This window comes from Populus alba, chromosome 2 (assembly GCF_005239225.2).
Source record: "Populus alba chromosome 2, ASM523922v2, whole genome shotgun sequence".
Lineage (NCBI taxonomy): Eukaryota > Viridiplantae > Streptophyta > Magnoliopsida > Malpighiales > Salicaceae > Populus > Populus alba.
Window position 1 is genome coordinate 14,596,425 of NC_133285.1, and position 25,274 is coordinate 14,621,698.

The 25,274-nt window shown below is 34.2% G+C and overlaps 2 protein-coding genes and 1 pseudogene across 2 annotated transcripts; all 3 read left to right on the plus strand.

Moving 5' to 3' along the window:
- Positions 1–6,389: 6,389 nt before the first annotated feature.
- Positions 6,390–7,242, plus strand: LOC118049977 (uncharacterized). The gene is made up of 3 exons (XM_035060168.2): positions 6,390–6,503; positions 6,593–6,700; positions 6,820–7,242. The coding sequence occupies exons 1-3, from the start codon at positions 6,390–6,392 to the stop codon at positions 7,033–7,035; spliced, it is 438 nt and encodes a 145-aa protein (XP_034916059.1). The 3' UTR covers positions 7,036–7,242.
- Positions 7,243–10,669: 3,427 nt separating this feature from the next.
- On the plus strand, positions 10,670–13,690 carry LOC118049976 (B3 domain-containing transcription factor ABI3). The gene is made up of 6 exons (XM_035060167.2): positions 10,670–12,376; positions 12,462–12,554; positions 12,641–12,741; positions 12,962–13,008; positions 13,156–13,232; positions 13,363–13,690. The coding sequence occupies exons 1-6, from the start codon at positions 10,670–10,672 to the stop codon at positions 13,507–13,509; spliced, it is 2,172 nt and encodes a 723-aa protein (XP_034916058.1). The 3' UTR covers positions 13,510–13,690.
- A 7,766-nt stretch (positions 13,691–21,456) lies between these two features.
- Positions 21,457–22,895, plus strand: LOC140955308 (uncharacterized; annotated as a pseudogene).
- The last annotated feature ends 2,379 nt before the right edge of the window (positions 22,896–25,274 follow it).

Genomic DNA, 25,274 nt, shown 5'->3' on the forward strand with positions numbered 1-25,274 from the left:
GTCTTTTGTGTATGCTCCAAATAATGGCTCATTGAAGAAGGAATTGTGGGAATACCTTGCTAATTTCAAAACCAGCGTTAGCAAGCCATGGTGTCTTGCAAGTGACTTCAACGAAACTCTTTTCCCATCAAACAAAAAAGGAGGCTTTAGAATCTCTTCTGCGATGATAAGCTTTAAAAATTGTATTGATTGTTGTGAACTCATTGAACTTCCTTTAAATGGGAAGAAGTTCACTTGGTCAAGGGGAAATGCCGCGAGTCGTATTGATAGACTGTTTGTATCAGGTGATTGGCTTCAGTCTCTCCCATCTTCTACTCTGTATGGGATGCCGAAGAACTTCTCTGACCACAAACCTCTGCATATGCTGATAGACTCTACGAACTGGGGACCAAAGCCATTCCGGCTTATGAACTGCTGGTGGCTCATAGCTGGCTTTAGAAAGATGATCCAGGACTATTGGAATTCAACCTTGACAATCTGTGGTAAAAAAACGTATGGCCCTGGCATTACGGTTATTAAAAGATAGATGCAAAGAATGGAGCCAAGAAGCTGTGGGCAACACCTGCACGAAAATCAAAGCTCTAGAAATGGAAGCAGAATTTCTAGAATCTCAAAAAGAAAGTAGAGACTTATCATCTGCTGAGTTAACCAGAAGTGACGTCATTTCCTCTAACCTTAGAATCTTATACAGAATTCAAGAATCTGCTTGGCACCAAAAGTCGAGAGCCCAATGGTGTAAGCTTGGATACAGAAACACTCGTTTCTTTCATCTATCAGCCACAACAAGACACAAAACGAATCAGATTGTCTCCTTGGATGTTGATGGAACGACTTTAACTAAACCGTCTGATGTGAAGATAATTGTCTTTGATTTTTTCAGTAAGTTATACTCTCAGCATGATAGACCGAGAGCTTCCTGCCGTAATCTAGACTTCCTAAAGCTTAAGCCCACATCGTTGGCTGCTTTAGAACTTTTGTTCTCTACTGAGGAGATAAAAACAGTAGTTTGGGAGTGTGAAGGAAATAAAGCTCCAGGCCCTGATGGTATTAATTTTTTCTTTATTAAGAAAGTATGGAACATTATAGGAGGGGATATTGTTTGAATGGTGGATGAATTTTACAGGACAAACCTTCTTCCTCCTGGCATTAATAGCTCCTTTGTTACTCTTATCCCGACGATACAAAGTGCCAATAAGTTGAAAGATTTTAGGCCTATCAGTCTAGTAGGAAGCCTTTACAAGATCATTTCAAAGTTACTAGCAACCAGGATGAAGCAAGTTCTGACATAAGTCATCAGTGATCACCAAACTGCTTTTATAAAAGGAAGGCAAATCCTAGATAGTGTTTTGATAGCAAATGAGGCGATTCATTTCTTAAAGAAGAGGAAGGGCAAAGGATATCTCTTCAAACTAGACTTTCACAAAGCTTTTGATTCTGTGTTATGGGAATACGTTAATGAAGTAATGGTTGTTATGGGTTTTAGGAGTAGGTGGCGCGGTTGGATCATGCAATGCATTTCAATAGCAAAGATGTCTGTGCTTGTCAATGGATCTCCAACGGCAGAATTTAACTTGGAAAAAGGTTTAAGGCAAGGAGACCCCTTCTTACCTTTTCTTTTCAATATTGCAGTTCAGGGATTGAATTGTATGTTGCAGCGAGGCTGTGATTTGGGTTTGATCGAGGGTATTAAGATTGGCCAGGATGGATTTTCTTTATCTCACCTTCAAGTTGCAGATGACACTCTTATCTTCAACTCAGACTCATTGCTTAATATGCAGAATATCAAACGCATCCTTTTATGCTTTGAATTAATGTCAGGTTTGAAGGTTAACTTTTGCAAAAGTAGCATCTTTGGTGTGGGTATAGATGAATATATATGTAATTACACTGCACAAATTCTTCGATGTAAGCAGGAACGCCTCCCATTCAAATATCTTGGCCTTCCCATTCGTGCAAGCTCTTGTAGAACTTTGATGTGGAAGCCTATTCTCCATAATATCAGTGCTAAGTTGGCTTCGTGGAAAGGCAGACTATTATCTATTGGGGGTAGGTTGTGCTTAATCAAATCTATCTTAGGTAATTTGCCCATTTATTTTTTCTCTTTGTTTCCTATGCCTGCGACAATTGCAGCCTCCATTGAAAAGAAATTCAGAGCCTTCTTGTGGTCAGGAAAAGAGGAAGGCAAGAAAATATGCAATGTTAGATGATCAATTATTTCTCAGCCAAAAAATGCTAGTGGTCTTGGGATCGGATCTCTAAGGGACAAAAACAAAGCACTGATGTTCAAATGGCTATGGAGGTTTGGTTCGGAGGAGTCGAGCATGTGGAAGGATGTGATCACCAGCATATACAACACTAACTACCCCATAATTATTACGAAACATCCTATTGCAGGTACTGGAACTACTTGGTCTCGTATTGTTAATCATTGTGTTACAGATTCCAGACTGCAAGACATTGTGAAACATCAATCTGTTATGCTTGTTGGAAACGGTAAGAGGATTAAATTCTGGCTTGATGACTAGACAACTACTGGTCGCCTGGCAGATCAATTTCCTTCCCTATTCCGGTTATCTAATAATAAAGAAGCAAGCCTTGATAAGATGGGGATATGGATGGTCATGCTTGGTTCTGGTTATTCAACTGGACTAGACCCTTGCGAGGTAGAAACTATGGTTTTCTAGACCAAATGAACGCCATTCTTTCGACAATACATCCAAATAAAGATGCAGAGGATAGATTAGTTTGGAAAGCCAACTCCACTGGTAGATTCTCGGTCAAATCTCTTTGTGGGCTATTAAGTCCCAATCCCCCGATGGACACTAGCTTCTCCTTTACTAGGATTTGGAGAGGAATTGTCCCTCCTAAAGTTGAAATATTCTGCTGGATGGCTATCATTCAAAAAATCAACACTCGTAGTATGTTGGTCAAAAAAGGAATATTAGACATTTCAGCTGCTGCTTGTCCCATTTGCTTTGTTGAGGAAGAATCGGTTGATCAAAAATTGCTACATTGCCACAAACATTGGATAGTTTGGTCTAAAATTATCAGTTGGTGGGGCTTAGCGTGGTGTAGCCCAAAGAACTTGGCAACACTTTTCTCTCTGTGGGATTCTTTGGTCTATGGAAAATAAAAAAAAAAAGCTTGGTTGATGCTGTTCTTTTCAGCGACATGGTCTATTTGGCTCATTCATAATGATGTGATATTCAAGCAAACGATCCCGAATTATGATACTCTGTTTACTCTTATTATTACTCATCTCTGCTTTTGGATAAAGGCTATAAAACCTAATTTCTCTTATTCCGCTTCAGAACTAGTAAGGTCAGCGGAAGGGCTGTTACGATGGACTAATTCTACAAAACAAAGGGCAGTTGTTGTGTGGTCTCCCCCTATGACTAATTGCTTCAAATGGAATGTGGATTGTTTCTCTCTTGGGAAGCTGGGCCCTTCAGGTATAGGTGGAGTCTTGCGAAATCATAATGAGATTCTTCTTGGTATATTCTCCTCGCCAGTTGGAATTTTAGACTCTAATGTAGCTGAGCTAAAAGCGATTGTCAAAGCCATTGAATTATCAGCTTCTAATTGTCACCTGCATCATAAACACATTATTGTTGAATCTGACTCGACCAATGTCATTAGCTGGATGAATAACCCCCATAATAGGCCTTGGCTGCATCATAATCTTTTCTCCTCTATTCAGAGAGTAGCTTCATATTTTAGTTCACTCACATTCACTCATTCTCTTCGTGAGAGTAATCATATGGCAGATCACATGGCCAAACAGGGAGTGTTTAGAAACACTGAATTGGTCGCTTGGCTCTAATATGCTTGATATATGGGCTTTCCTGTTTTCTTTAAATTTTGGTTGCGGCTCCTAAGGAAAATGGATTGTTTTCCAGATTACTCTGTCTCTAGAAAGTAGTAGATTCATCAAGCTATTCAGAGGCAATTCCAACTTGTCAGATCTTTGTCTTGTGTGAAACTTCTTGGTAGCAGAATCTGATGTTGCAAGTCTAGAGGTTTCTTTTGATGAGCATGCTCTTGTCTGCTCTGGTTTTCTCTGTGTTAGTGTGGCGAGTGTTCTTAGTACTCTTGTTGTTAAGGTGACAAAGGCTGAATATGGAGAGGCCAAGGCTGGTTTTTTTGTTTCGGATAAGAAGAGGAAAGACAAAAAGATTCTTGTTTTACTTCAAATCTGGATCTAGGTAGAAGTCTGATTGGTATCTCATCCTGGTGTGGCTCCTCATATGCATCTTTTAGCTGCTAGTTTGCTATTTTTGGCATCGAATCTGCATCTTGTAGATGATATTTGTATTGTTGGGTCTTGGTCTGTTGATCATTTCATTTCATAGATTTGCTATAGGTGAGCTGTAAACAGAATTTCTATGTTTCCCGCCAGACATTGGCATTTTCTAATGCAATATTACACTTCTAAAAATATATATATATATATATATATATATATATATATATATATATATATATATATATATATTTAGAAGTGTGGTTGCGATTATTTAATTTTTTAAAATATTTTTTATTTATAAATATATTAAAATAATATATTTTTTTTAAAAAAAATATTTTTAATATCAGCACATCAAAATAATTTAAAAAATATAGAATAAATTTTAATTTTTCATGAAATGCCATGACTAAAAAGATGAAGTGAACACATTGTAACTTCTTTTTTTTTAATGAAAGAACGGGAGAAATCAACTGTTATAACGGCTTGACAAAGAAAAGAAAACAAAATCTCAAAGAGTTAGAAAATATATATACTTACAAAGATAAAACCCATATCATAATCATAATTCATAATATAAAAAAAATTCTATGAAAAAAAAAGGTATAACCATGCAATAGTTAAATTATCTTGTCTAAGAACTCCTAGCTCGGCCAACATATTATTACTTTTGTTACACCCTGGTTAACCACCAATGAACTTCCTCCTTGTTATTTAATAAAATGGTATTGATATATTTTTTTAATAAACCCAGAAAATAGAATTAATATTAAAAATAAACGGTAACTTGATTTCAGGTTTTTATAGAATCTCAAGAGTAAAATAAATGTAGGAATGCTCCTTTTCTATGAATCTCATATTCTCAACCAAATATAAAAAATATACTTTTCTAGAAATCTCACTTCAAGAATTACTTTCTTTTGGAAGATTGATTTTAAGGAGAAAAGTTAAATTCTGTGAACCAAACACCAAAATAAACAATTAATGTTCTTTTAAAAAAACAAAAATAAATGTCAAAAGCTAGCACACACCTCTAATTATTTTAAATCCTGCTTAATGTTGTTGATAATATCAACTATTTAATATTCACTTAGGTTGATTATTTTACTATTTTACTAATGTATTTATTTAAAAAAACAAAAATAAAAACATAATAAATATATTTTTAAAATAAATTTAGAATGAATTTATGTCAATTCATAATCCATGGTAATGTGATAAGTTTTGTTAGGGGTGATCATTTTCAATTCGGTTTGATTTTTATATATAAAAAAAGTAACCAAATTAAAATTATTTTTAAAAAAAACCAAATCGAAACCGGCTCTGACCGGCTTTGGTTCGGTTTTTTAGGACAAAAATTGGTTCAAACCTATTTGGCTTGATTTTTTTTATTTGGCTCGGTTTTGACTTGATTTGTCTTGATTTTTTTTTCTTTATTTTTTTTTGTTTGGGTTCAGTTTGGTTCGAGTTTTTCGGTTTCAGGGTTATAAAACCAAAACTGAACCGAACCGTTCGGTTTTTTCAAAATTTTAATCAGTTTAATTGATTTTTTTTTATGATTCGGTTTTTTCAATTATTTTTTTTACAGTTTTTTTAATATAATCAATATTTTTATTTTTTTACTCACCCCTAAATTTTGTATTAGTAACTCAGCAAATGGCATCACATGGATATCGTAGATGCCTTGGCCTCTGAAAACCACATAAGTAATGGCCAAAAGGCAACTGAATGATCGATTCACCAGAAATGGATGAATTCTGTTGCCTTAATTATCCACAAATCACATATATAAACTTAATTCTTTATAATATATTGTAATTATTTTTGCTAATTTAGTAAATACTCAGTTTTTTGTAGATAATAATATTCCATGCACTTAATTAATTAGCCTTGGAATGAACTAAAATTAGAGTTCCAATGACTAGCCTATAATACTGGGTCGTAGCTATTCAAAGGGGATTACGAGATGAAAACGCTAAGGGTTCCCATCACCAACACTAGCAATGAATCCGCATGGAGTTTTACTTGCAAATCTCACTCACTTCCTTCCTATATAAAGCATTGTGGATTGGCTTCAAAAATAAAATAAAATAAAAACCTAAAGCATTTTTCTTCCCTTTGAGAAATTACAAAAATATTGAAAATGGCAAGCCTAGCCCTAGCCACATCCCTTCCCAGGTATGGTCAACTCGGTGCTATGATAGTTAGGAGCCAAAGGAGCTCTGGAGTTTTCATCCCCTTAACAAGACGTTTTCAGGTAGATCAAGTCGCCTCATGACTAGTAATGTAATGTTGGGTTGTGATTGACAACGAGTGTAAGACACTAATCTTGCTGTGAAATTGCAGGCAAGTTCTCGCAAGGAGGCTTCATCAGGCGGCTTCGAGATGGCTCGTAAGGCCACAAAAGAAGGAGCCGGTGAAGCCAAGGCTGCTGGTGAATCTGTGGTCGAAGATGTAATAAGAAAATCACAACACTAAATGGATAATTAATTTGTATGACTGTGTTTATAATTTGTTTTCTTAAATGTTTGGCAATTTAGACTAATCTCTTGGCTACTTGATGAGGAGCGCAGGCGACCCAGAAAACAAAAGAGGTGGCCGGAAAGGCATCGGAGGCCTCAAACGATCTAGCAGACAAGGCAAAACAAACTGCTCAAGATGCCTGGGGAGCCGTAAAAGATACCACAGCAAAGATCAAGGACACAGTAGTTGGCAAAGCTGAGGAATCTAAGGAATTCATCAAGGAAAATGCAGACACAGTCAAGCGCAGCATGAACACCAAAAACTGAGCTGCACTTTGATCAAGTTCAAAACCCTTGATTCTTGATTTCTTATTTGTAGTTTTCCTCCTACTTTTATTTGTTTCCTATATAGATTTACATCACTGCATTTCTGTTTAGAGTCACGGCTGTTGTAATAAATACCGGGCTGCTTCCAGGCATCGGCATTTGACATTTGTAAGACCATAAATACTACTCAATAAACTAAAACATTTTTGGTGCCACACTGTAGCTCCTCTGTCTATTTCACTTTACTGTGAACGCTGTTGTTGATTCACTCTTCCTCCTTTTCTATTTTACCTTTGCCGAGGTTTTTTTTTTAAAATAAATTTTATTTGAAATTATATTAAAATAATAATTTTATTATTTTTTAAATTTTATTTTTAATATTAATATAATAAAACGATTCAAAAATATTAAAAATAATTAATTTAAAATAAAAAAACCGAAAATTTTTTAAAATCATGACTACTAAAAAAAAACAACCATAGGACTCTTTGTTCATATTAACTATTGAGTCTATGTTTTTTCAACTTTTTTTTTTTTTTTAGCATTTCAATGGTTATTAAAAACAATTATTTTTATTTTTTAGAGTTTGTTTGGAAATGTGGTTGTGATTATTTTTTAAAAATGTTTTTACTCGAAAATATATCAAAATAACATATTTTTTTTATTTTTTTAAAATTTATTTTTAACATCACATCAAAATATTTAAAAACACAAAAAAAAATATTTTGAACTAAAAAAGAATAAAATAAAAAATATATTTTTTTAAAACGCTTTTGAAACAAAAAAAACAAATAAAGTTGCTTTGGTTTTTTTCTCCCCATTTGTTGCTTGTTAATTATATTCCATAAATAAAGCGCCATGTTTTTCTTTTTAATTTATAGAATACAAAATACGTTTTGTATACATAAGTCTAACAAGTTCAGATTTTTTTGTTTCTAATTATAATTAAGGGGGCAAAATAAATCACACAAAATTAACAATACAAATTTCAAATACAATATTGAAATTATAAAATATATAAAGAGCAAAACTTCGAAAATTAATTTTAATTATTTATTCTTTTGCGTCATTTCTGTATCTATCTCAACAATTGGATATGTTTGCTATTGGTTTTCTCGCCGGTGTTTAACCATGGATAGAATTTTTAAACATCCTTGACTCACAGACAACGCATTGTGGTACAGCATGATCCAGCCATGACGGGGCTCTCGTCTTCTCCAACGCCCCCTTCCCATATACAGAGGGGATTAGCGACGGAGTTAATTACAAAATATACGATATGTTCTAATTTTGAAACGGGTGAAATTGGCATCCATAACAGTGGCAAGATACCATAGGTCAACAAGCTATACACAAACCCCACGCGCACATGTTCTGTCACATTTAAGATCATAAATTAAGAAATCGAAACCCAACTCCAATTTGATATAAACCTAAACAGGCACCAATCGCAGTCTTCCAGGACGACGAACAGCGCTCGTGGCAGGATTCAAGAAGTCTGTCAGACGCCTCGCGCTTTTGTGAGGTGAACATAATCACACCCATGGGTCACTGGGTGGGCATCAGATCAAGAGGGGAAATCGAAACGGAAGAGCACTGTTATTGGCTACAGATCAGGGAGAGAACACGGGATAGAGAGACAGATCTAGGGTTACGTCAGGCATTGCATGGACACGTTTCCTAGAGGAGCAGCTGAATTTGTAATGTCAAAGTGGGCACCGCCTGCCTTGCACCGCCTTGCCCACGAATCAAGACAACCTCCTTATTGGATGTTGGTTGTTAAACCAATAGAAATTTATGTCATGATCAGGGAGGGAATCCATTTTTCCCTGCTCTGTAAGATTTCAAATTACTCAACTGAAGAGAGAAAAAGGTCGTTAGAGTTCAGAAATTATTATGAAAGTGTGAATATGGAGATGGAGAAAGGGTTTTTGGTGCTTGGGATTGATATCTATAGTTCATAGTACTAGTGCTAGCTGCTCTACGTTGTATAAATAAAATAGATTTAAATGAATTAATATAGAATATTGCAGGGAAAAAATCAACATCGATTTTTTAATTATTTAATTCGAGAGAAAAAATGGCATTGTATAGTCACTCAAAACTTAAATTCAAAATTTAATTAGCAAATTCCATAGATTATCATGCATTAAAAGAATTTAAAAGATAATAAGTAAGCTTAGTTCTTTAAATTATTACCTGTTTATCATTCAATTTTAAACTTCAAATTCAAATTAATATTCGAAAGACATACAGTTATTGCTATTAGCTGGAAGCCAAATTAAGATAATATGAAATATTCCCACGATTTCAATTTATTTATCCATTAATCAATTTTAACATATTTATAAAAATATCATTAATTTTTTTCAAAACTATTTTTTTTCTTTAGAAAACATAGAAGTCTATTTATGTAGGAAAAAAGTAATTAATTCGTTTTTTTTTGTTTTTTTTAATCTTATCCTTTAATATGAATTATATTTTTATAATTTATTTCAACTTTCTTTTCTAATACTAGATTAATAATTAGTTTTACACGTGTTTAAAGAATAAGATTGAAAAACTATATTTTATTATGTGAATTATTTAAAAAATATACAAATATTTTTGAAACAGCCCAAATAAAAACACGAATAACCGAGGAATTACAACCGAATGTGTGATTTGCGTATTATTAATAATACATAATGTATTTTGAGCATGGGGTTATTGGAAGTTACTGCTAAGATTCGAACCGTACTTTAGTCCACTCCCTGGCACTCGTTAACTTGAAGGCTGAGGCACCGCTAATTTGCACCACTGAGGAGAAAACGTATGGCGGGTGGCACAAAATCCGGAGTCAGGCTGAGAAAGTAGCGGCGCACGAGGTTTTGTTTTTGTTTGGTTGTTTCTATATCTCTCTAAAACCACCCTCTCACTCTCTCTATCTCTCTCATCTCTAATGAACATTAATTGAATAGTTGCAAACCCACAAAAAAATGGTTTGGACTTATCTCAGAAAAAGGTTTTAAAGGCTAGACAACTGTATGAAGCTTCCTGGAACAGACCAGAACACATATGGGGTTTTGTTTCAAAAGCGTTTCACCATGTGGGGATTCTCCAAGCTTGGCCTAGCAGTCGTCTCTCTCTAGATATTTGGATTGCCTGGCTAGATTTTTGTTCGATCGATCGATCTCTCTGTTTTGATCTTGGATTGATGACGGGGTTAAGGTATTAATAGCGATCTTATTCAATTTTGGAGTAGTTAATGATCCTGTATATTAAAATATAATCAGTAGGTAATTAAGAATTAATTAAAGAATTAGAGAAGAGATCGGAGGGGTCACTTTCTTTGATGCATGGTTTGTAGGTATTATTTATGTTATCTTTGTTGTTGATAGTTTCAAATAGTTTATGTTGTTTCTTGAGGATTTGATGCTTGGAGCGGGCCCTTTCCCTCTTTTGCTTCCTTAATCAGAAACAATCTTCTCTTCATTGCACTTATCCGTACAAGGAAAACCCTATCCTTCAGTATTCTCCGATATCTTTTTCTTCTCTCTCTAAATCTACCACAACAGAACTCAAAAGGGTCTCTCAAGTTGTGACTTTTTTATTTGTATTTTATTTGCTCAAGAGGAGAGAGAGAGAGAGAGGGATGAAGGGCTTGGAAGTGCATGGTGAAGATCGACATGAAGGGGTTGAAAATGAAGGAAACCCTACAATCGGGTTTGATACTATGGAGGAAGAACAGGATATCCTTGTTGAAGATAAGGAGATCTGGCTTGAGAGAGGGCAAGAAGATCTGTTGCATGCGAGTGATGTTTCGATCTTCTATGAAGACTTCCCTCCACTCCCAGATTTTCCTTGCATGTCTTCTTCATCCAGTACTCCGGCTCCTGTCAAGGCCATAACTTCGTCGTCATCTTCCTCTTGTTCTTCTTCAGCATCCTCCTCTTCTTCAGCGGCTGCTTGGGCTGTTTTGAAGTCAGAGGCAGAAGAAGATGTTGAAAAGAATCATCATCGCAATCACTACTATCATCATAACAATATTAATGATGATTTTAACAGCCAGACGATGGATGATCCGGTGGATGTTTCTACAGCGGCCTTGTCTTCTACTTGCTCAATGGAGGTCCCTCAGCCTCCTGATCAAGCGATGGAATTAGGAATTGAATGCATGGACGTGATGGAGGATTTCGGATACATAGATCTGCTTGAGAGTAATGATTTCTTTGATCCTTCATCTATATTTCATCCTGATGAAGGCCTCTTTGAGGAGTTTCAAATGGAGCAAAACGAACCACAAGATCAGCTACAGCTTCAATATGATGAACAAGCTGGAAATGAAGAGATTACAAAAGGCAAAAATGATCAGGAGGCCGACCAACAAGGAGGAAGATCAGATGATCTGGCCATGGTGTTTTTAGACTGGCTCAAGAGCAACAAAGAGACTGTTTCAGCTGATGATTTGAGGAGAGTCAAACTCAAGAAGACCACCATAGAGTGTGCTGCTAGGCGTTTAGGTGGTGGTAAAGAAGGAATGAAACAACTCTTGAAGCTCATTCTCCAATGGGTCCAAACGAATCATCTACAAAGAAGGCGCTTGAGAGAATCATCCTCCAACGTTAATCTTCCCTATCCATACAATCAAGACCCTCTTCAGAGCCAAAACCCTAACCCTAATTCAAATCTCAACTGCAATCCTATACCAGCTGATCATTCAAACCCTTGCTTCACCCAGTCACCTTGGAACGTTGCACCCCCGCCATATCTTGCCGCAGATCCGGCTACAGTCATGCCAGGTTTTTCTCCCATGGTTGGATATATGGGTGACCCGTTTTCAAATGGATCTTCTAATATAAATGGCCATCCTTACGGGACTCCACGGGATTGCAATCACAGGCTTCAGTCCTATCAAACATGGCCTCCCTCACAATTTCCTCCGGTTTCACACTTCAACTCATTTGCAGACAATAATCTCCAGTCATCTCAACCCCAGATTCCTGCTTTTACCGGGTATGGTAATCAGTACCCATATCAGTATGTTCCGGCTAATGGTGATAACAGGTTGACGAGGTTAGGTTCCTCAGCTACAAAAGAGGCAAGGAAGAAGAGAATGGCTAGGCAGAGAAGGTTTCTGTCTTACCACAGGAATCAGAATCAAAATGGCGATCCGCATGAAAGGCTCGCAGATGATCCCAATGGTGGCCCAACAGGTCAATCTAATCCTGGTAGTTGGGTTTACTGGCCCACAGCTGCTGGTGGAGGTTCTGCTTCCACCACTGTGGATGCACCGGTGGATCGACCAGCCATGCAAACACCGACTAATAATCACCGGCAGGCCGCGGCCGAGAGGCGACAGGTTGGCAGTTGGTTTGGTTGTCCACGTTGAGTTTTATCACCTTTTTTGTGAAATCTTATGTGTCTGTCTGTGTTTGTTTGTCTAGGGATGGAACCCTGAGAAGAACCTGAGGTTTCTCCTTCAGAAAGTGTTGAAGCAGAGTGATGTGGGGAGTCTTGGGAGGATAGTGTTGCCAAAGGTATAAATCATGGCATCAACACACACACATAAATTAATTAATTTCTTGCTAATTAAGTACAGGTTTTTATTTTTGTTTTTATGCAGAAAGAAGCAGAAACACATCTCCCGGAGCTAGAGGCAAGGGATGGAATTTCCATCGCCATGGAAGATATAGGGACTTCCCGTGTTTGGAACATGCGTTATAGGTATCCTAAAATTTAATTTAATTAACCTTTCTAATTATTCATGGATTTCTTTCATCTTTTAATTTCTCAGATATGCTTGCAAATAATTTAATTTAATTAATTAATCGTTCAAATCATTGATGGATTTCTTTCATCTTTAGATCATTTCTGATCAAATATATATACTTGTGAGTTAAATCTCTGCTCTCTGTGTCTCTTTTTCCTCCTTGTGGAGTTTCAGATTTTGGCCCAACAACAAAAGCAGGATGTATCTCCTCGAAAACACTGGTGAGTATTGATTTGACAGCTAGCTAGCAAAATTTCTTTTGATTTAATTAATTATAATTATTTTTTCATGGATAATTTTTCTTTCTTTGTTTCTTTTTTCTGCTTCTACGCATGCATATACATAATATATATATTTCTTGATTTCAGGAGATTTTGTGAGAACAAATGGACTCCAAGAAGGGGATTTCATAGTCATCTACTCGGATGTGAAATGTGGAAAATATGTGAGGGAGCACCTTAATTACTTTAATATTAATAATTATCCCGTATTTTTATATTTATTCTTCAAAGATTTAATTAGCTAGCTAGGCTGATGATATAGATAGATAAACCCTAACTCAAATCGCATCACAGTTGATCCGAGGAGTGAAGGTACGGCAACCTGCAGGGCCCAAACCGGAGAACAAGAGGGCAGGAAAATCGCAAAGAAACTCGCAAGCAAGTTGCCCAGCTGCTGCTAATAACAATGGCTCTGGCTCTCAAAAACAAACAGTAAAGTGATCGGAGAGACAAGGAAGATGGCACGCTCTCTCTCCTTCATGCATGAAAATGAGTGGACAAATGGAGGGTGAGATTTCCAGCTGGGGCGGTTAGTTGATTTGTTTGAAACCCTAGATTCTCTAGCTACAATCACCATGTAATCTTTGGTTTCTCAGTCAAAGCAGAGATTGCAGATCACAGATGTCGAGACTATAAAGGAGGGTTGGCTTTGTGGTGCTATTTACTAGCCATGATCTCCATGTTTAAGGATATTAATTTCAAGCTAGCACATATATTAAATGTGTGGACCTGTACTAATGTATGATTGTGTTGTTAATAACCACTTGGTGGGGGTGTCCCGTATATGTTATTGGCTGCCTCTCCTGTTCATTTCCTTTTGTACTTCAATGTCAAATTTTATTTTTATTTTTTCAATTCTAACTTTTAAACCCGATATATAAATCAATTTTGGACAAATTGTGAATCACAAATCTAATAGGTTGGTTAAGGTTACCTAAAACAACTTGTCCTCAACAAATTATTCTACAGGTTTAAAAAAAAAATTTACAACAAAATTATGTCTTTATTTTTTTAATTATGGTTTTTAAGCCCGGCTCAGGGATCGATACTGTGTAAGTCCCGGGTCACAGGTTAGGTGGGTTAACTAGGGCTACCTGAGCAACTATTTTTTTTTATTTTACAAATATGTAAAAAATAACATTATTTGGTCAAAATTTTACAAAAAAGAAAATCAATGGGTTTTAAAAAAAATAAAAAGAATTTAATGAAGAAATTGGATTCTTATTTTTTTGATCATGGTTTTCAGACCTAGCTTAGGGGTTCATCCCAAGCAACTCCTGGGTCATAAGTTAAGTTGACCAGAATTATCCGGATTGATTGATTTTTTTATTATGCAAGAATGTCAAAATTATATATTTTTTTATAAAGATTTAGCAATAAAATCCATGAGTTTTGAAAAAAAAAATTATACAACAAAAAACCTTAGCCCTCATTCCTTTAATTGTGGTTTTTAATTATTATTTTTATTTCATCCAATTAACATTTAATTTATTAAGAATTTTGCTTCATGATTTTTTCAAGGCTTATCTTCAATAATATTGGACTAGTCTCATAACCGAGGTCATACGTTTAGAAAGTTAGCTTTAATTGACTTCTATTTTTTTAACATATTTTTTTTAAATTTTATTTTTCAACATTTGGTTAGTTATGAATTATTCTTTGATATTTTTTTATTTTTTTTTAAGATTTTCTCGATCTCATATCCTGAGTCAGAGATTTGATGGGGTTGACTCAGGTTTTATTATGATGTTACTTTTATATATATATATATATATATATATATATATCCTAAATGTTAAATTTTTTTATTAATTCAATTTATTTGTTGTCATTATTTTTTTATATATATCCTAAGTATTATTAGATTAGTTAAGGTTATTAAATCCAATTACCTCAATGATCCAATTGTCTAAATTTTTTTAAATCTCAAGTTTTGCATGTAATTTTCTTTTATATTTAAAAAAGATATAGCCTGGCTTGCTTCGCATAACGCGGCCATCTATCTATGTAACCTTCTGCTTGACCGAATGTGGGTGGGTGTAGTGAATTAATTAAGTTTTGCTTTGAATTTTTAAGTTTTTCTAGTATATAAAAACAAGGTGTTGAGTGCATTGAGCAATAATGGAATCATATCTGCTGACTATTACTTTGTTTTTGTGTGAATAAGTGCTTTGAAGATTCTGATGAAATCTCCCTCGTCGTTGTCTATGCATGCTCTCATTTTTCTCCCCCTCTTTTGTACATTGCATACTTAGAATGTAGATGGTGGTTGTGGAAACTTTTTGGGAGGATGAAATCATAGATAGGTTGAGAAAACCCAGTGCGTTTAATGGAGATTCGGTTTTGTCGCTATGAAATCATGGTTCTCCCAAACAGAACTTCTTCACTTCTTCAATGATCTATTGTTTGATTCATTCAAACTACGAGCAAACTCAGTGCGTTTCCACCGTCAACCTCCTTCATCCATAGCTCTCCCCAGGCGACCACAAGCCACCCCAAGGGCATCCATTCCAGTCAGACAGCGGGACAATAGAAGCTACGCGGAAGTAGTGAGAGCAATACAACCTCCACTGCCTAACTCCCCTGCCGTTGAAACCACCACATCGATGAGTTCAGAGTGCAAGACCTGATCTCCACTACCCAGTGGCATGCAACTCAATGGTTTCTGTTTTATGGGAGGCATGCACTCGAGCCTTGATCTCTTTTGATTCTGCTGAGGATATGATGGCGGCACTACAAGTGGACACCCAAGCTTGGAAGAACGATTTTGATGAGCTTAGACCACGGACACAGACCGATGGCCCTAATGATCGTCTAATTAGCATGGGTAACATTTTCTAATCTTCCTATTATGGCTTTGAATGTTACTTGCATCAAGAAGATTCTGCATATTCTGGGAAGAGTAATTGGTTTTGATAGAATAAGCCTACTTTTCAACACTCTTGATCATACACTGAAATTCCTGATTGCAACACAATGTACAAACCCAATCAAAGAAGATACGGTCTTAAGAATGGAAGGGAGGGACTACATCAATATTCAGGAGATAGATCATCCAAACTACCTAGCATATGAAACAATAGAGTAAAGTATGAACTCTTTTAGCCCACAATTGGAAGATGAAGAAGATGATGATTAATCTGAGACTAGCTAGTCAGGCCCAAGCTGCTTTCGTGACCGAATGCAGGAGTGAAGTGGATACTTTTGATGTTTCTTTTGATCAGCACAGGGGCTGAGAGACATATAGATTGAGACTCTCTTTCCAGAAATCATGACGCTTCATCCATATAAAAAGCTTTTAAATCGAAGAAAAGGAAGACTTACTTATACCAGCAATGGTCTTCTAATGAGAGAAGATGACACACTACTAGAAACAGGGGCTATTAGCATCTGAATTTAACACCAGATAATTCCATTGTTAAATTTAATAATAGATTTGCAATGAATTAAATATATATTATTTTTTTAATATTAGCAACGGATTTTAGCAACGGAAAATTCATTACAAACTTTACGTTGAATTTAGCAACGGATTTTTTGTTGCTAATTAAAAAAATAATTATTTAAATTTTAATATAAAACCAAGATTACGAACATTGTTGATTACATTTACAAGGATAAAATCTCAACCGTTTATTTTTCGCTGGCTTTGGTAAATCTACATCAATACTCTCCCCCCACACCGAAATACAAACAAAGACCAATTAACAAAACCAACAGATGAAAATTAATGATATTCCACTCTTCTAGTCTCCTTCGTCCCTAACAACATCGATCCATAACTGTAGAAAAATCACCCTCTCTTCATCGATTTGATTTTCCTTTATCCCAAACATTTCATCTTCTTCGCGTCTTCAGCATCCCTAATTTTTTTTCTTCATCTTCTTCTCCTTCATCTGAACAGTTTCAATCTTTCTATGTAAACCACCAAAAACATAGACCCATGGAAAAATCGAACCAGACCCATCATTATTACCATCGAACATGCTGATTTATACCCCTTCTCCTTGTAAACGGGTTGGGTGTTTCACGGTTTTCTTTAATAGTTCAGGTAATTAATTAAGGGTTTTTGTTTTTGTTTGTTGCAATTTAACTTACACTAAAAAATTTTCACCTAACTTTTCCAATCTCAGGTTTTTTTCTGTCCAGTAGAACCATCTCGGTCACCTGTAACTCAAGAAAACAGGTAACATTTTTTTTTTTCAATACTTTGAATAATAGTTTTAGGCTATTAATTCGATAATATAAGGGTTTATGAAATGTTTTTACCATGATCTATAACCTAATTATGCATGTTTAATTGAAAATTTATCAAAACCCCTAATTTAATTTTTAGGGTTACGGTTCATAAATTTTTTGATGTCCCAGCACTTGAGCTATAATCATTTTTGCTTCCCTTTGGTTTTTTTTTGCCAATAGATAGTTGTTTTCCCCCATGAGATACCTCATATCATCGTGTAAGTGGGATGCTTTTTTCTTTTCAAACTCCTGTTTTGTAAGATCCAATGTTCTATCTCCACATTTTTCTCATCTCCTAAGGCATATAATTGTCTTTAAACAAAGCAAGGCTTTTATCACCTTTGCTCCCATTGTCTCTTGGGTCACAGCCTAATTTTTTATCTTCCTGAACTTTTCCAGTCAAGGTAGCTTTTGCACTCACTTCATGAATCTTGCAAGCTTTTTGGCTAAATAATTCCTTCTTTGCCCTACTCAAATTGGCTCTGAATATTATACTTGTTCCACCAGTTTTGCCCACTTTGGTTGTTTTAGATTCAGGGGGGTGATTCTCAGCATCAGATAACATATGGTTGCCCTTTGAGGTCTCCATCCTTGATTCATTCTTCGAACATGCACTGAATGAATTGGTTGGATCATTAAAGTGTTCATTTTTCAACTCCAACCTATCACTTTTATCACCTGGCTTCTTTTGTTTGTCAACAAGAACTTTCTCATCAGCCTGCATGCTAGAGCACTCTTGCACAAGTACGGTTCTTTTATGGTCCAAAAATCCTTGTTCTGATAAATTAAGAAAACAATCATGAAGAGGTGACAACATTGCACTACTAGGTATGGGAGAAGAGGTCATAATCTATTCGTTCCATCACAATAAAAATGGAAGAGAGTGATCGATGGAAATTATGCATCAGTTCAATTTCTTCACTTTCACTGAGATGTTTCATGCTGTTATAACTTGCTACCTTGTTGCTTCAACTTTTTACATTGTAATGCTCTACTTCTATAATTTTGAAGTGTTACAGCAGCGTATGGATGCTGTTAAAATCTAGAGAGTCTAGCAACTGGTTAACCTGTGATGCATTTTCTTCTTCTGTAGCAGTCCAAGTGTTTTTTTTTTCTTTTTTTCTTGCTGTGATTTGATTGAGCATACTTGCAGAGTTTTAGTGCTGCCTTTTAGTCACAGCCAATCCAACTTACTAGGATGTAGTGGTTGCTGATTCGTGTAGATATTTTTTCAAAATATGCAATTATTAGTTTTAGTTGCAAAACTTATACGCATTTATTTTCCTTGACAAAATTCAAATTTTGCGATCCTATTCATATTTGTAATATCATATCATTTTCTGGAATAATCCACTTTTATTTTGTTGTGTTATGCAGGAGAAACCTCAACTATTTTAGTTTGTTCCAAATTAAAAGCAGGTACCATTTGGTCAGACCATATTGTATTAACAAAGTTGTATTTACTGTGATAGATTCATAATTCTGTTTATCTGATTTATGCTCTCACAGGTCAAGGCAGCACACCAATTTCTCAAGACTATTCCACATAGCTATGGGAGCAGGAGGGTTGATGGAGTTCCTATTTTCAGCAAACAAAATTCAGATATTGCAATAGCTACCAAAGACAGGATTAAGTGGTGTGTATTGATTCTCTTGTATCAAAATTTAAATATGCATATTTAAATTTTCAAGGCATAGGACTGTTTTTTTTCTTTTCTTATTCAATTCCAGTTTGTATATTGGTTATATTCAATTACTTTTCAGGGCATAAGACTGTTTTTTTTTTCTTTCCTTATTCAATTCCAGTTTGTATCTAAAAAAATTAATTGAATGATTTTCTTTCATTAAATCTGATATTAAGTTTCTTTTTAGATGGAAATTATGAGAACAAAATGAAACCCGGATATGACTAAATAATATATCAATTAACTACAAATTTATTTTGATTGTTGCTGGGAAGTCAGTAGTTCCTTGCTGTGAATTATTGGTCTTGTACTAATTTTCTATTGATTTGACTTTTGGTTAGCTAGGTTTATTTATAGCTAAGTTATTTATGCTATGCTTTTTGTACCTTGTTGTTCTGCTCTTTGAACTAAAAGCATCTCATTGAAATTTCATTTTATGCAAAGGCTCGGTTTTGTAGAAAAATTATGTCCTAACCATATAGATTCCTATTTAGTTATAGGTTTTAAGAGATAATAATTTGAGTAAATTATAATTTAGTCTATGCATTTTTTATGATTTTATAAGTTAGTCATTATGTTTTTGAAAATCATAAGATATAATATTTCATATTAAAGGATTTATGTTGAAAATTAATTTTCATCTGAAACTCACTTCAAATCTGTTCTCAAATATGCTCTTTTAACCATGTTTTTTTTAAAAAAAAAAAATTATAACATTATATGCTGGTGGGTGTTTCTTGGGTAGTTCTATGCTTTATTGATGTGCTCTTTCAGGAGTGGAGGTCTTACAGTGTGGTGAGATGCTAATTTGGGGTTTATTTGGTTAGCAAGAAATGATGTGGTCTTTAACAATACTAAACAATATATGCTGAGATGAAATTTATACTCGTATCTTTCATAGTGTTGCTAAGTGGGTGAGGTCTGTTCATGGTTCCTTGTTATAAATTAAATGTTAGTTATTTTGAAATTTCAAAATAACTTTGTAATCTTGTTCAAGATTAAAAATTTTTAGGTTAGATCTTAGAAGAAAAAAAATTGTTATGAGAAGACAATTGCCATGAAAATATGAAAACTAAACAGTACTTTAACTTGGATATTCTTTTTGTTTTTCATAGTTTAACTTGGATGGGTTTAACATATTGTTTATGTTTTTTATTTTTCAGCAATATGAATGGCTTATTGGATCACAATATAAATCAATAGAGTTGGCTAAGTCTGATTGGGTTGCAACGAGGAAATCTTCACCTTGGGCCATTGATTATTGGGGCTTTAGTAAGTCTATTTTGCTCCATTTTTTATGGTTGCTTAATTAGATTATGCTTAATTTGTCTGCTAGGCATGCCTATTGTAATCTTTTCAATTAATTGGAACTCTACTTTTTATTGGGATAAGATTATTCATATTTAAATTTATTTTCCTTGTAGATCCTAGTTTTGGAGGTTTATGTGAACATGATGCTAGGATTATATTAAATTAACTTTTCTGGATATAATACTATCTTTTTTATTTCTGCTTTTACATATTACTTCTTGAAGTTCATGTTTTTGGTATTTTTCCTCTTAAGAAGAATAAAGAATAAGCCTCGGTCTTCTTTATTTAATTTCAAAACCATGAAGGCATTTAGAGGCCCAAATCCCATTTTGATTATTTGGTTAGACAATATAAATCAATGACAAAGCAAGTTTAGAACTTTGGGTGGGTAGTTCAAAAAATAATAATTAATGCTTTTTGAAACTTATAATGTATTTTTTTAGCTGCAAAACCATTGTAATTAAAATATAATATTATAGTGTTTATATATTAAAAAAATCTAAAATTAAATTAAATTAAATTAAATTAATAGTTTACTCCAATAATTAAAAAGGAAATGGATAAATAACAATATTGTTTAAATTTGGATTCAATTAATAACCTATTAGAATTCTTATATTTCAAATAAATTTTTGAATCATGTAATTGAATTCAATTTAAATGCTTAAAATATTTCAAATAAATACTACATTTTTTTAGCAACAAAACAAGCCATTAAGTAAAATCACCATGTTAAAATCATATTTCTCTAATTAAAATATAATATTATAGTGTTTTATATATTAAAAAAATATGAAATTAAATTAAATTAAATTAAATTAAATTAATAGTTTACTCCAATAATTAAAAAGGAAATGGATAAATAACAATATTGTTTAAATTTAGATTCAATTAATAACCTATTAGAATTCTTATATTTCAAATAAATTTTTGAACTCATTTAATCCTTGTCTAGAACTCCTAGACAGCCTCTTCATAGCAATTTCTTGTCCATCTTCTAGCTTACCCTAAAAGAAAATGTTTATAAAATACCAATTACATATAGCTATGTGGTACATATTTTATTTTAAATGATTGTTTAAGTACTAGTAGTTAAATAAGTATGCTTATTTATAAAAATACTTATTGGTGTTATCATGTTAATTAGATTAACATGGATGATCGATCGTGGATGTATCGTCGTCTTATAGATGGTCGCCTTCGTCCTGAATACATTACAGGTGTTAAAAGATTTATCAATCTTACCTTTTCAATTGATAAAAATATATCTAGGGGGAAAATTAGATGTCTTTGTGTGAGGTGCAAAAATCAAAAGTTTTTAAAAGAAGATGATGTTTGTAAGCATCTATTAACAAAAGGTTTTTTACCTTGTTATGAAAATTGGACTGTACACGGGGAGCCTTATGTTGCAGAACCAATATTGGTTGGACCTTCATCGGTTGGAATTAGTCATGTTGTGAATGATGTTTGTCTAGAAAATCCATATAGGAATCTGTTCATGGATGCAATGAGGGTTCGTGATACATACTATAATGATAATGTGTCTAATCCTGTGTTAGCAGAGGAACTTCCAAATCCGGAGGCAACTAAATTTTTTCAGCTTTTGCTGCGGAGGAGCCTTTGTGGGATGGGTGTACCAAGCAATCCAAATTATCTGCTTGTCTACAATTGCTTAATATGAAGTCAACTTTAAATTTGACTTAGACTGCTTTCAACAAGTTTATTAATTTTACAAAAAGTTGCATGTCTAATGATGAAAATTTGGTATCCAATTTTTATGATGCCAAGAAATTTATGCGGCCACCTGGACTTGGTTATGAGAAATATGATGTGTGTCCTAATTACTGTATGTTATACTATGGAGTAGATGTAATGAAAATAAATTGTGATTTTTATGGAAGTTCACGATACAAACCTAGAAATCCAACTAGTAAAGGTTCCAATAAAGCAGAGAAGCAACTCTGATACTTTCCTTTGACACCAAGGCTTCAGAGACTGTTCATGTCTCCATATCATGCCAAAGATATGACATGGCATCATTTTCATACGTCAAATAATGGGGTTATGGTGCACCTATATGATGGGGAGGCATGGAAGGAGTTTAATCGTGTCCACTTAAGCTTTGCATCAGATCCGAGAAATGTTTGGTTAGGGTTATGCACTGATGGGTTTTGTCCATTTGACATGTCTTCAAATACATACTCTTGTTGGCTAGTAATTGTGACTGTTTAGAATTTGCCTCCGTGGAAGTGCATGACCAGACCATTCGTGATTTTGATAATGATGATTCATAGGCCAAAGAATCCGGGGAAAAAGCTTGATGTTTTCCTAAGACATTTGATTGATGAGTTAAAGAATTTGTGGTCTGTTGGTGTTGAAACATATGATGTATACGGAAAGGAAAATTTCCAATTAAGGGCAGCTTTGATGTGGACCATTAGTGACTTTCCAGCATATGGCATGTTATCGGGGTGGAGTACTCATGGAAATCTGTCTTGTCCTTATTGTATGGAGCATAGCAAGGCTTTTAGATTAAAAAATAGAGGGAAAACTACATTTTTTTTTATTGTCATCAATCATTCCTACCCATGAACCACCCATATAGATGTCAATCTGATAAGTTTTTGAAATGAGTAATTGAAAGGCTCCCTCCTTTACCTCGTCCATCTGGTTTGGAAATGTTAAAAAAAGTGTCCAAGTATACTGAGGGACATAATAGAAGTTCATCATGTAATGATAAAATTATTGGCTTTGGTGTTAAACACGATTGGGTGAAGAAGAGCATTTTCTAGGAGCTTCCATATTGGCATACAAATTTGATTTGTCATAATCTTAATGTCATGCATATTGAGAAAAATGTCTTTGACAATATTTTTTATACAGTAATGGATTGTCCTAATAGAAGCAAGGACAATTTAAAGGCTAAGTTGGATATTCAATTGTATTGTAAGAAGCCAAATTTGCATTTGCAACAAGATATGAGTGGCTAGGTTTACAAACCTAAAGGCACTTATTGTCTACACAAGAAACAACAACAAGAAGTTTTGTCATGGATGAAGAAATTATCATTTCCTGATGGTTATGCTTCAAGCATTTCACGATGTGTGAAAGAGGCATAATGTAAGGTTTCGGGGATGAAGAGTCATGATTGTAATGTCTTCATTCAAAGACTTCTTCCAACTACTTTCCGACCTTACTTACCTAGGCCACTGTGGGAGGCATTAACTGAACTGTCTGTATTTTTTCGAGATATTTGTACAACAAATTTAAATGCCCAGCACATGGAGTTAATGCAAATGAATATAATTGAAATAATTTGCAAACTTGAAAGGATTTTTCCTCCATCCCTCTTTGACTCCATGGAACACTTGACAATACATCTACCTTATGAGGTAAAAATTGGTGGACCAGTTCAATATCGATGGATGTATCAATTTGAACGGTATGTTTTCATATTGTTTTCATACTATGTTAATTTTATTCCCTTTTTATTTTAAAAAATAAACTAATATTAAGAAATGATATAGGTATATGTTTTATTTGAAGAAGAAAGTGACCAATAAAGCTAAAGTTGAGGGTTTCATATGTGAAGCATACTTGATTGATGAAATCACCAATTTTGCATCTCATTATTTTTGTGATGACGTGCAAACAATTTGGAATGGAGTTCCACGGAATGATGATGGTGGCCTTAAAAGTGTAGATGGATGTCTCTTTATTTTTTCCTATCCAGGGAAAAAATTATCCAAAAGATTTTATAGAAGACAATTGTCACATGCTGAAATGCAAATTGCGCATAACTATGTGATATTCAATTGTCAAGAACTTAAGCCTTATTTAGAGTAAGTATGAAATATTATTTTGTACTTAATTTATAATAATTTATTATTAACTTTAACATTTGAAAATTTTAGGCAATGTCGTCAAGAGCTAAAATCACAACAACCACATGCGAGTGATGTTGAAATTGAAAAATTATGCGAAGAGATCTTTTCCAAATTGGTTAAAAAATAATGTAAGTATTTTAATAAAATTAATTTATATTTTATGTCAATTAGTTACTTTAAAAATATTACTAATCTCTTTTAAATCACAATTTCTTATGAAGTTAACTATTATGCTAGGTGGAATACCAATGTAACGGAATTGGAAGTCAACTCTTTGGACTTGCTATGGGGCCTTCAACTTTAGTGAAATGTTATAATGGGTATTATGTGAATGGTTTTAAATTTCATACTCAAAGTTATGGGCGTTTTAAAAAGACAATGAATAGTGGAGTTTGTGTGAAGGGAAGTTGATATGATGATAATGAACGTGATTATTATGGAATACTTAAAGAAGTTGTTCGGCTCAAATACTTGGGGAGTAAGTGCAAGTTATTTATGTTTAAATGTAATTGGTATGATACAAAACGAGGGATTAGAGTGCATCGTTCGAATGGTTTGGTTGAAATCAAGCATACATCTCGACTCTACAGAAATGAAGATTTTGTGTTAACACAACAATGTCAACAAGTCTACTATACATATCCACCTCGTAATAAATCATCTGAATGGTGGATGGTTATTAAGACAACTGCTAGAAGTCGTTATAATGTTGACATGAGTGAATTTATTGAAGATGCCAACAATGTGAAATCATTTGATATTGATCAATTAAATGAGATTTATCAACCATGTCGTGTCCTTCCTACCTAAACACTTGATGATCAAAATATACTTGTTAAATCATCTTATTATGAAGAAATCAGTCAACATGAATTGCTTCAACTTGACATAAATTGGGGAAACAATGAAGAAGAACAAGAACAAGAAGATGATGATGATGGTGATAGTGATGGTGATGACGACGATGAAAACATGGTTTTGTGTGATGATGATGACATGGTTAGGAGTGATGATAATAATGAGTAGCACAAGTTAATTATATTTCGTAGTATATGTAATGAATTATTATTTTTAAATGTATGGA

Bases quoted from the DNA above. Each gene is read 5' to 3' on its own strand.
- LOC118049977 (XM_035060168.2), top strand. From the start codon at position 6,390: ATGGCAAGCCTAGCCCTAGCCACATCCCTTCCCAGGTATGGTCAACTC. The intron at 6,504-6,592 runs GTAGATCAAGTC...GTGAAATTGCAG, and splicing joins CCTTAACAAGACGTTTTCAG to GCAAGTTCTCGCAAGGAGGC. The intron at 6,701-6,819 runs GTAATAAGAAAA...TGAGGAGCGCAG, and splicing joins GTGAATCTGTGGTCGAAGAT to GCGACCCAGAAAACAAAAGA.
- LOC118049976 (XM_035060167.2), top strand. From the start codon at position 10,670: ATGAAGGGCTTGGAAGTGCATGGTGAAGATCGACATGAAGGGGTTGAA. The intron at 12,555-12,640 runs GTATAAATCATG...GTTTTTATGCAG, and splicing joins GGAGGATAGTGTTGCCAAAG to AAAGAAGCAGAAACACATCT. The intron at 12,742-12,961 runs GTATCCTAAAAT...GTGGAGTTTCAG, and splicing joins GTTTGGAACATGCGTTATAG to ATTTTGGCCCAACAACAAAA.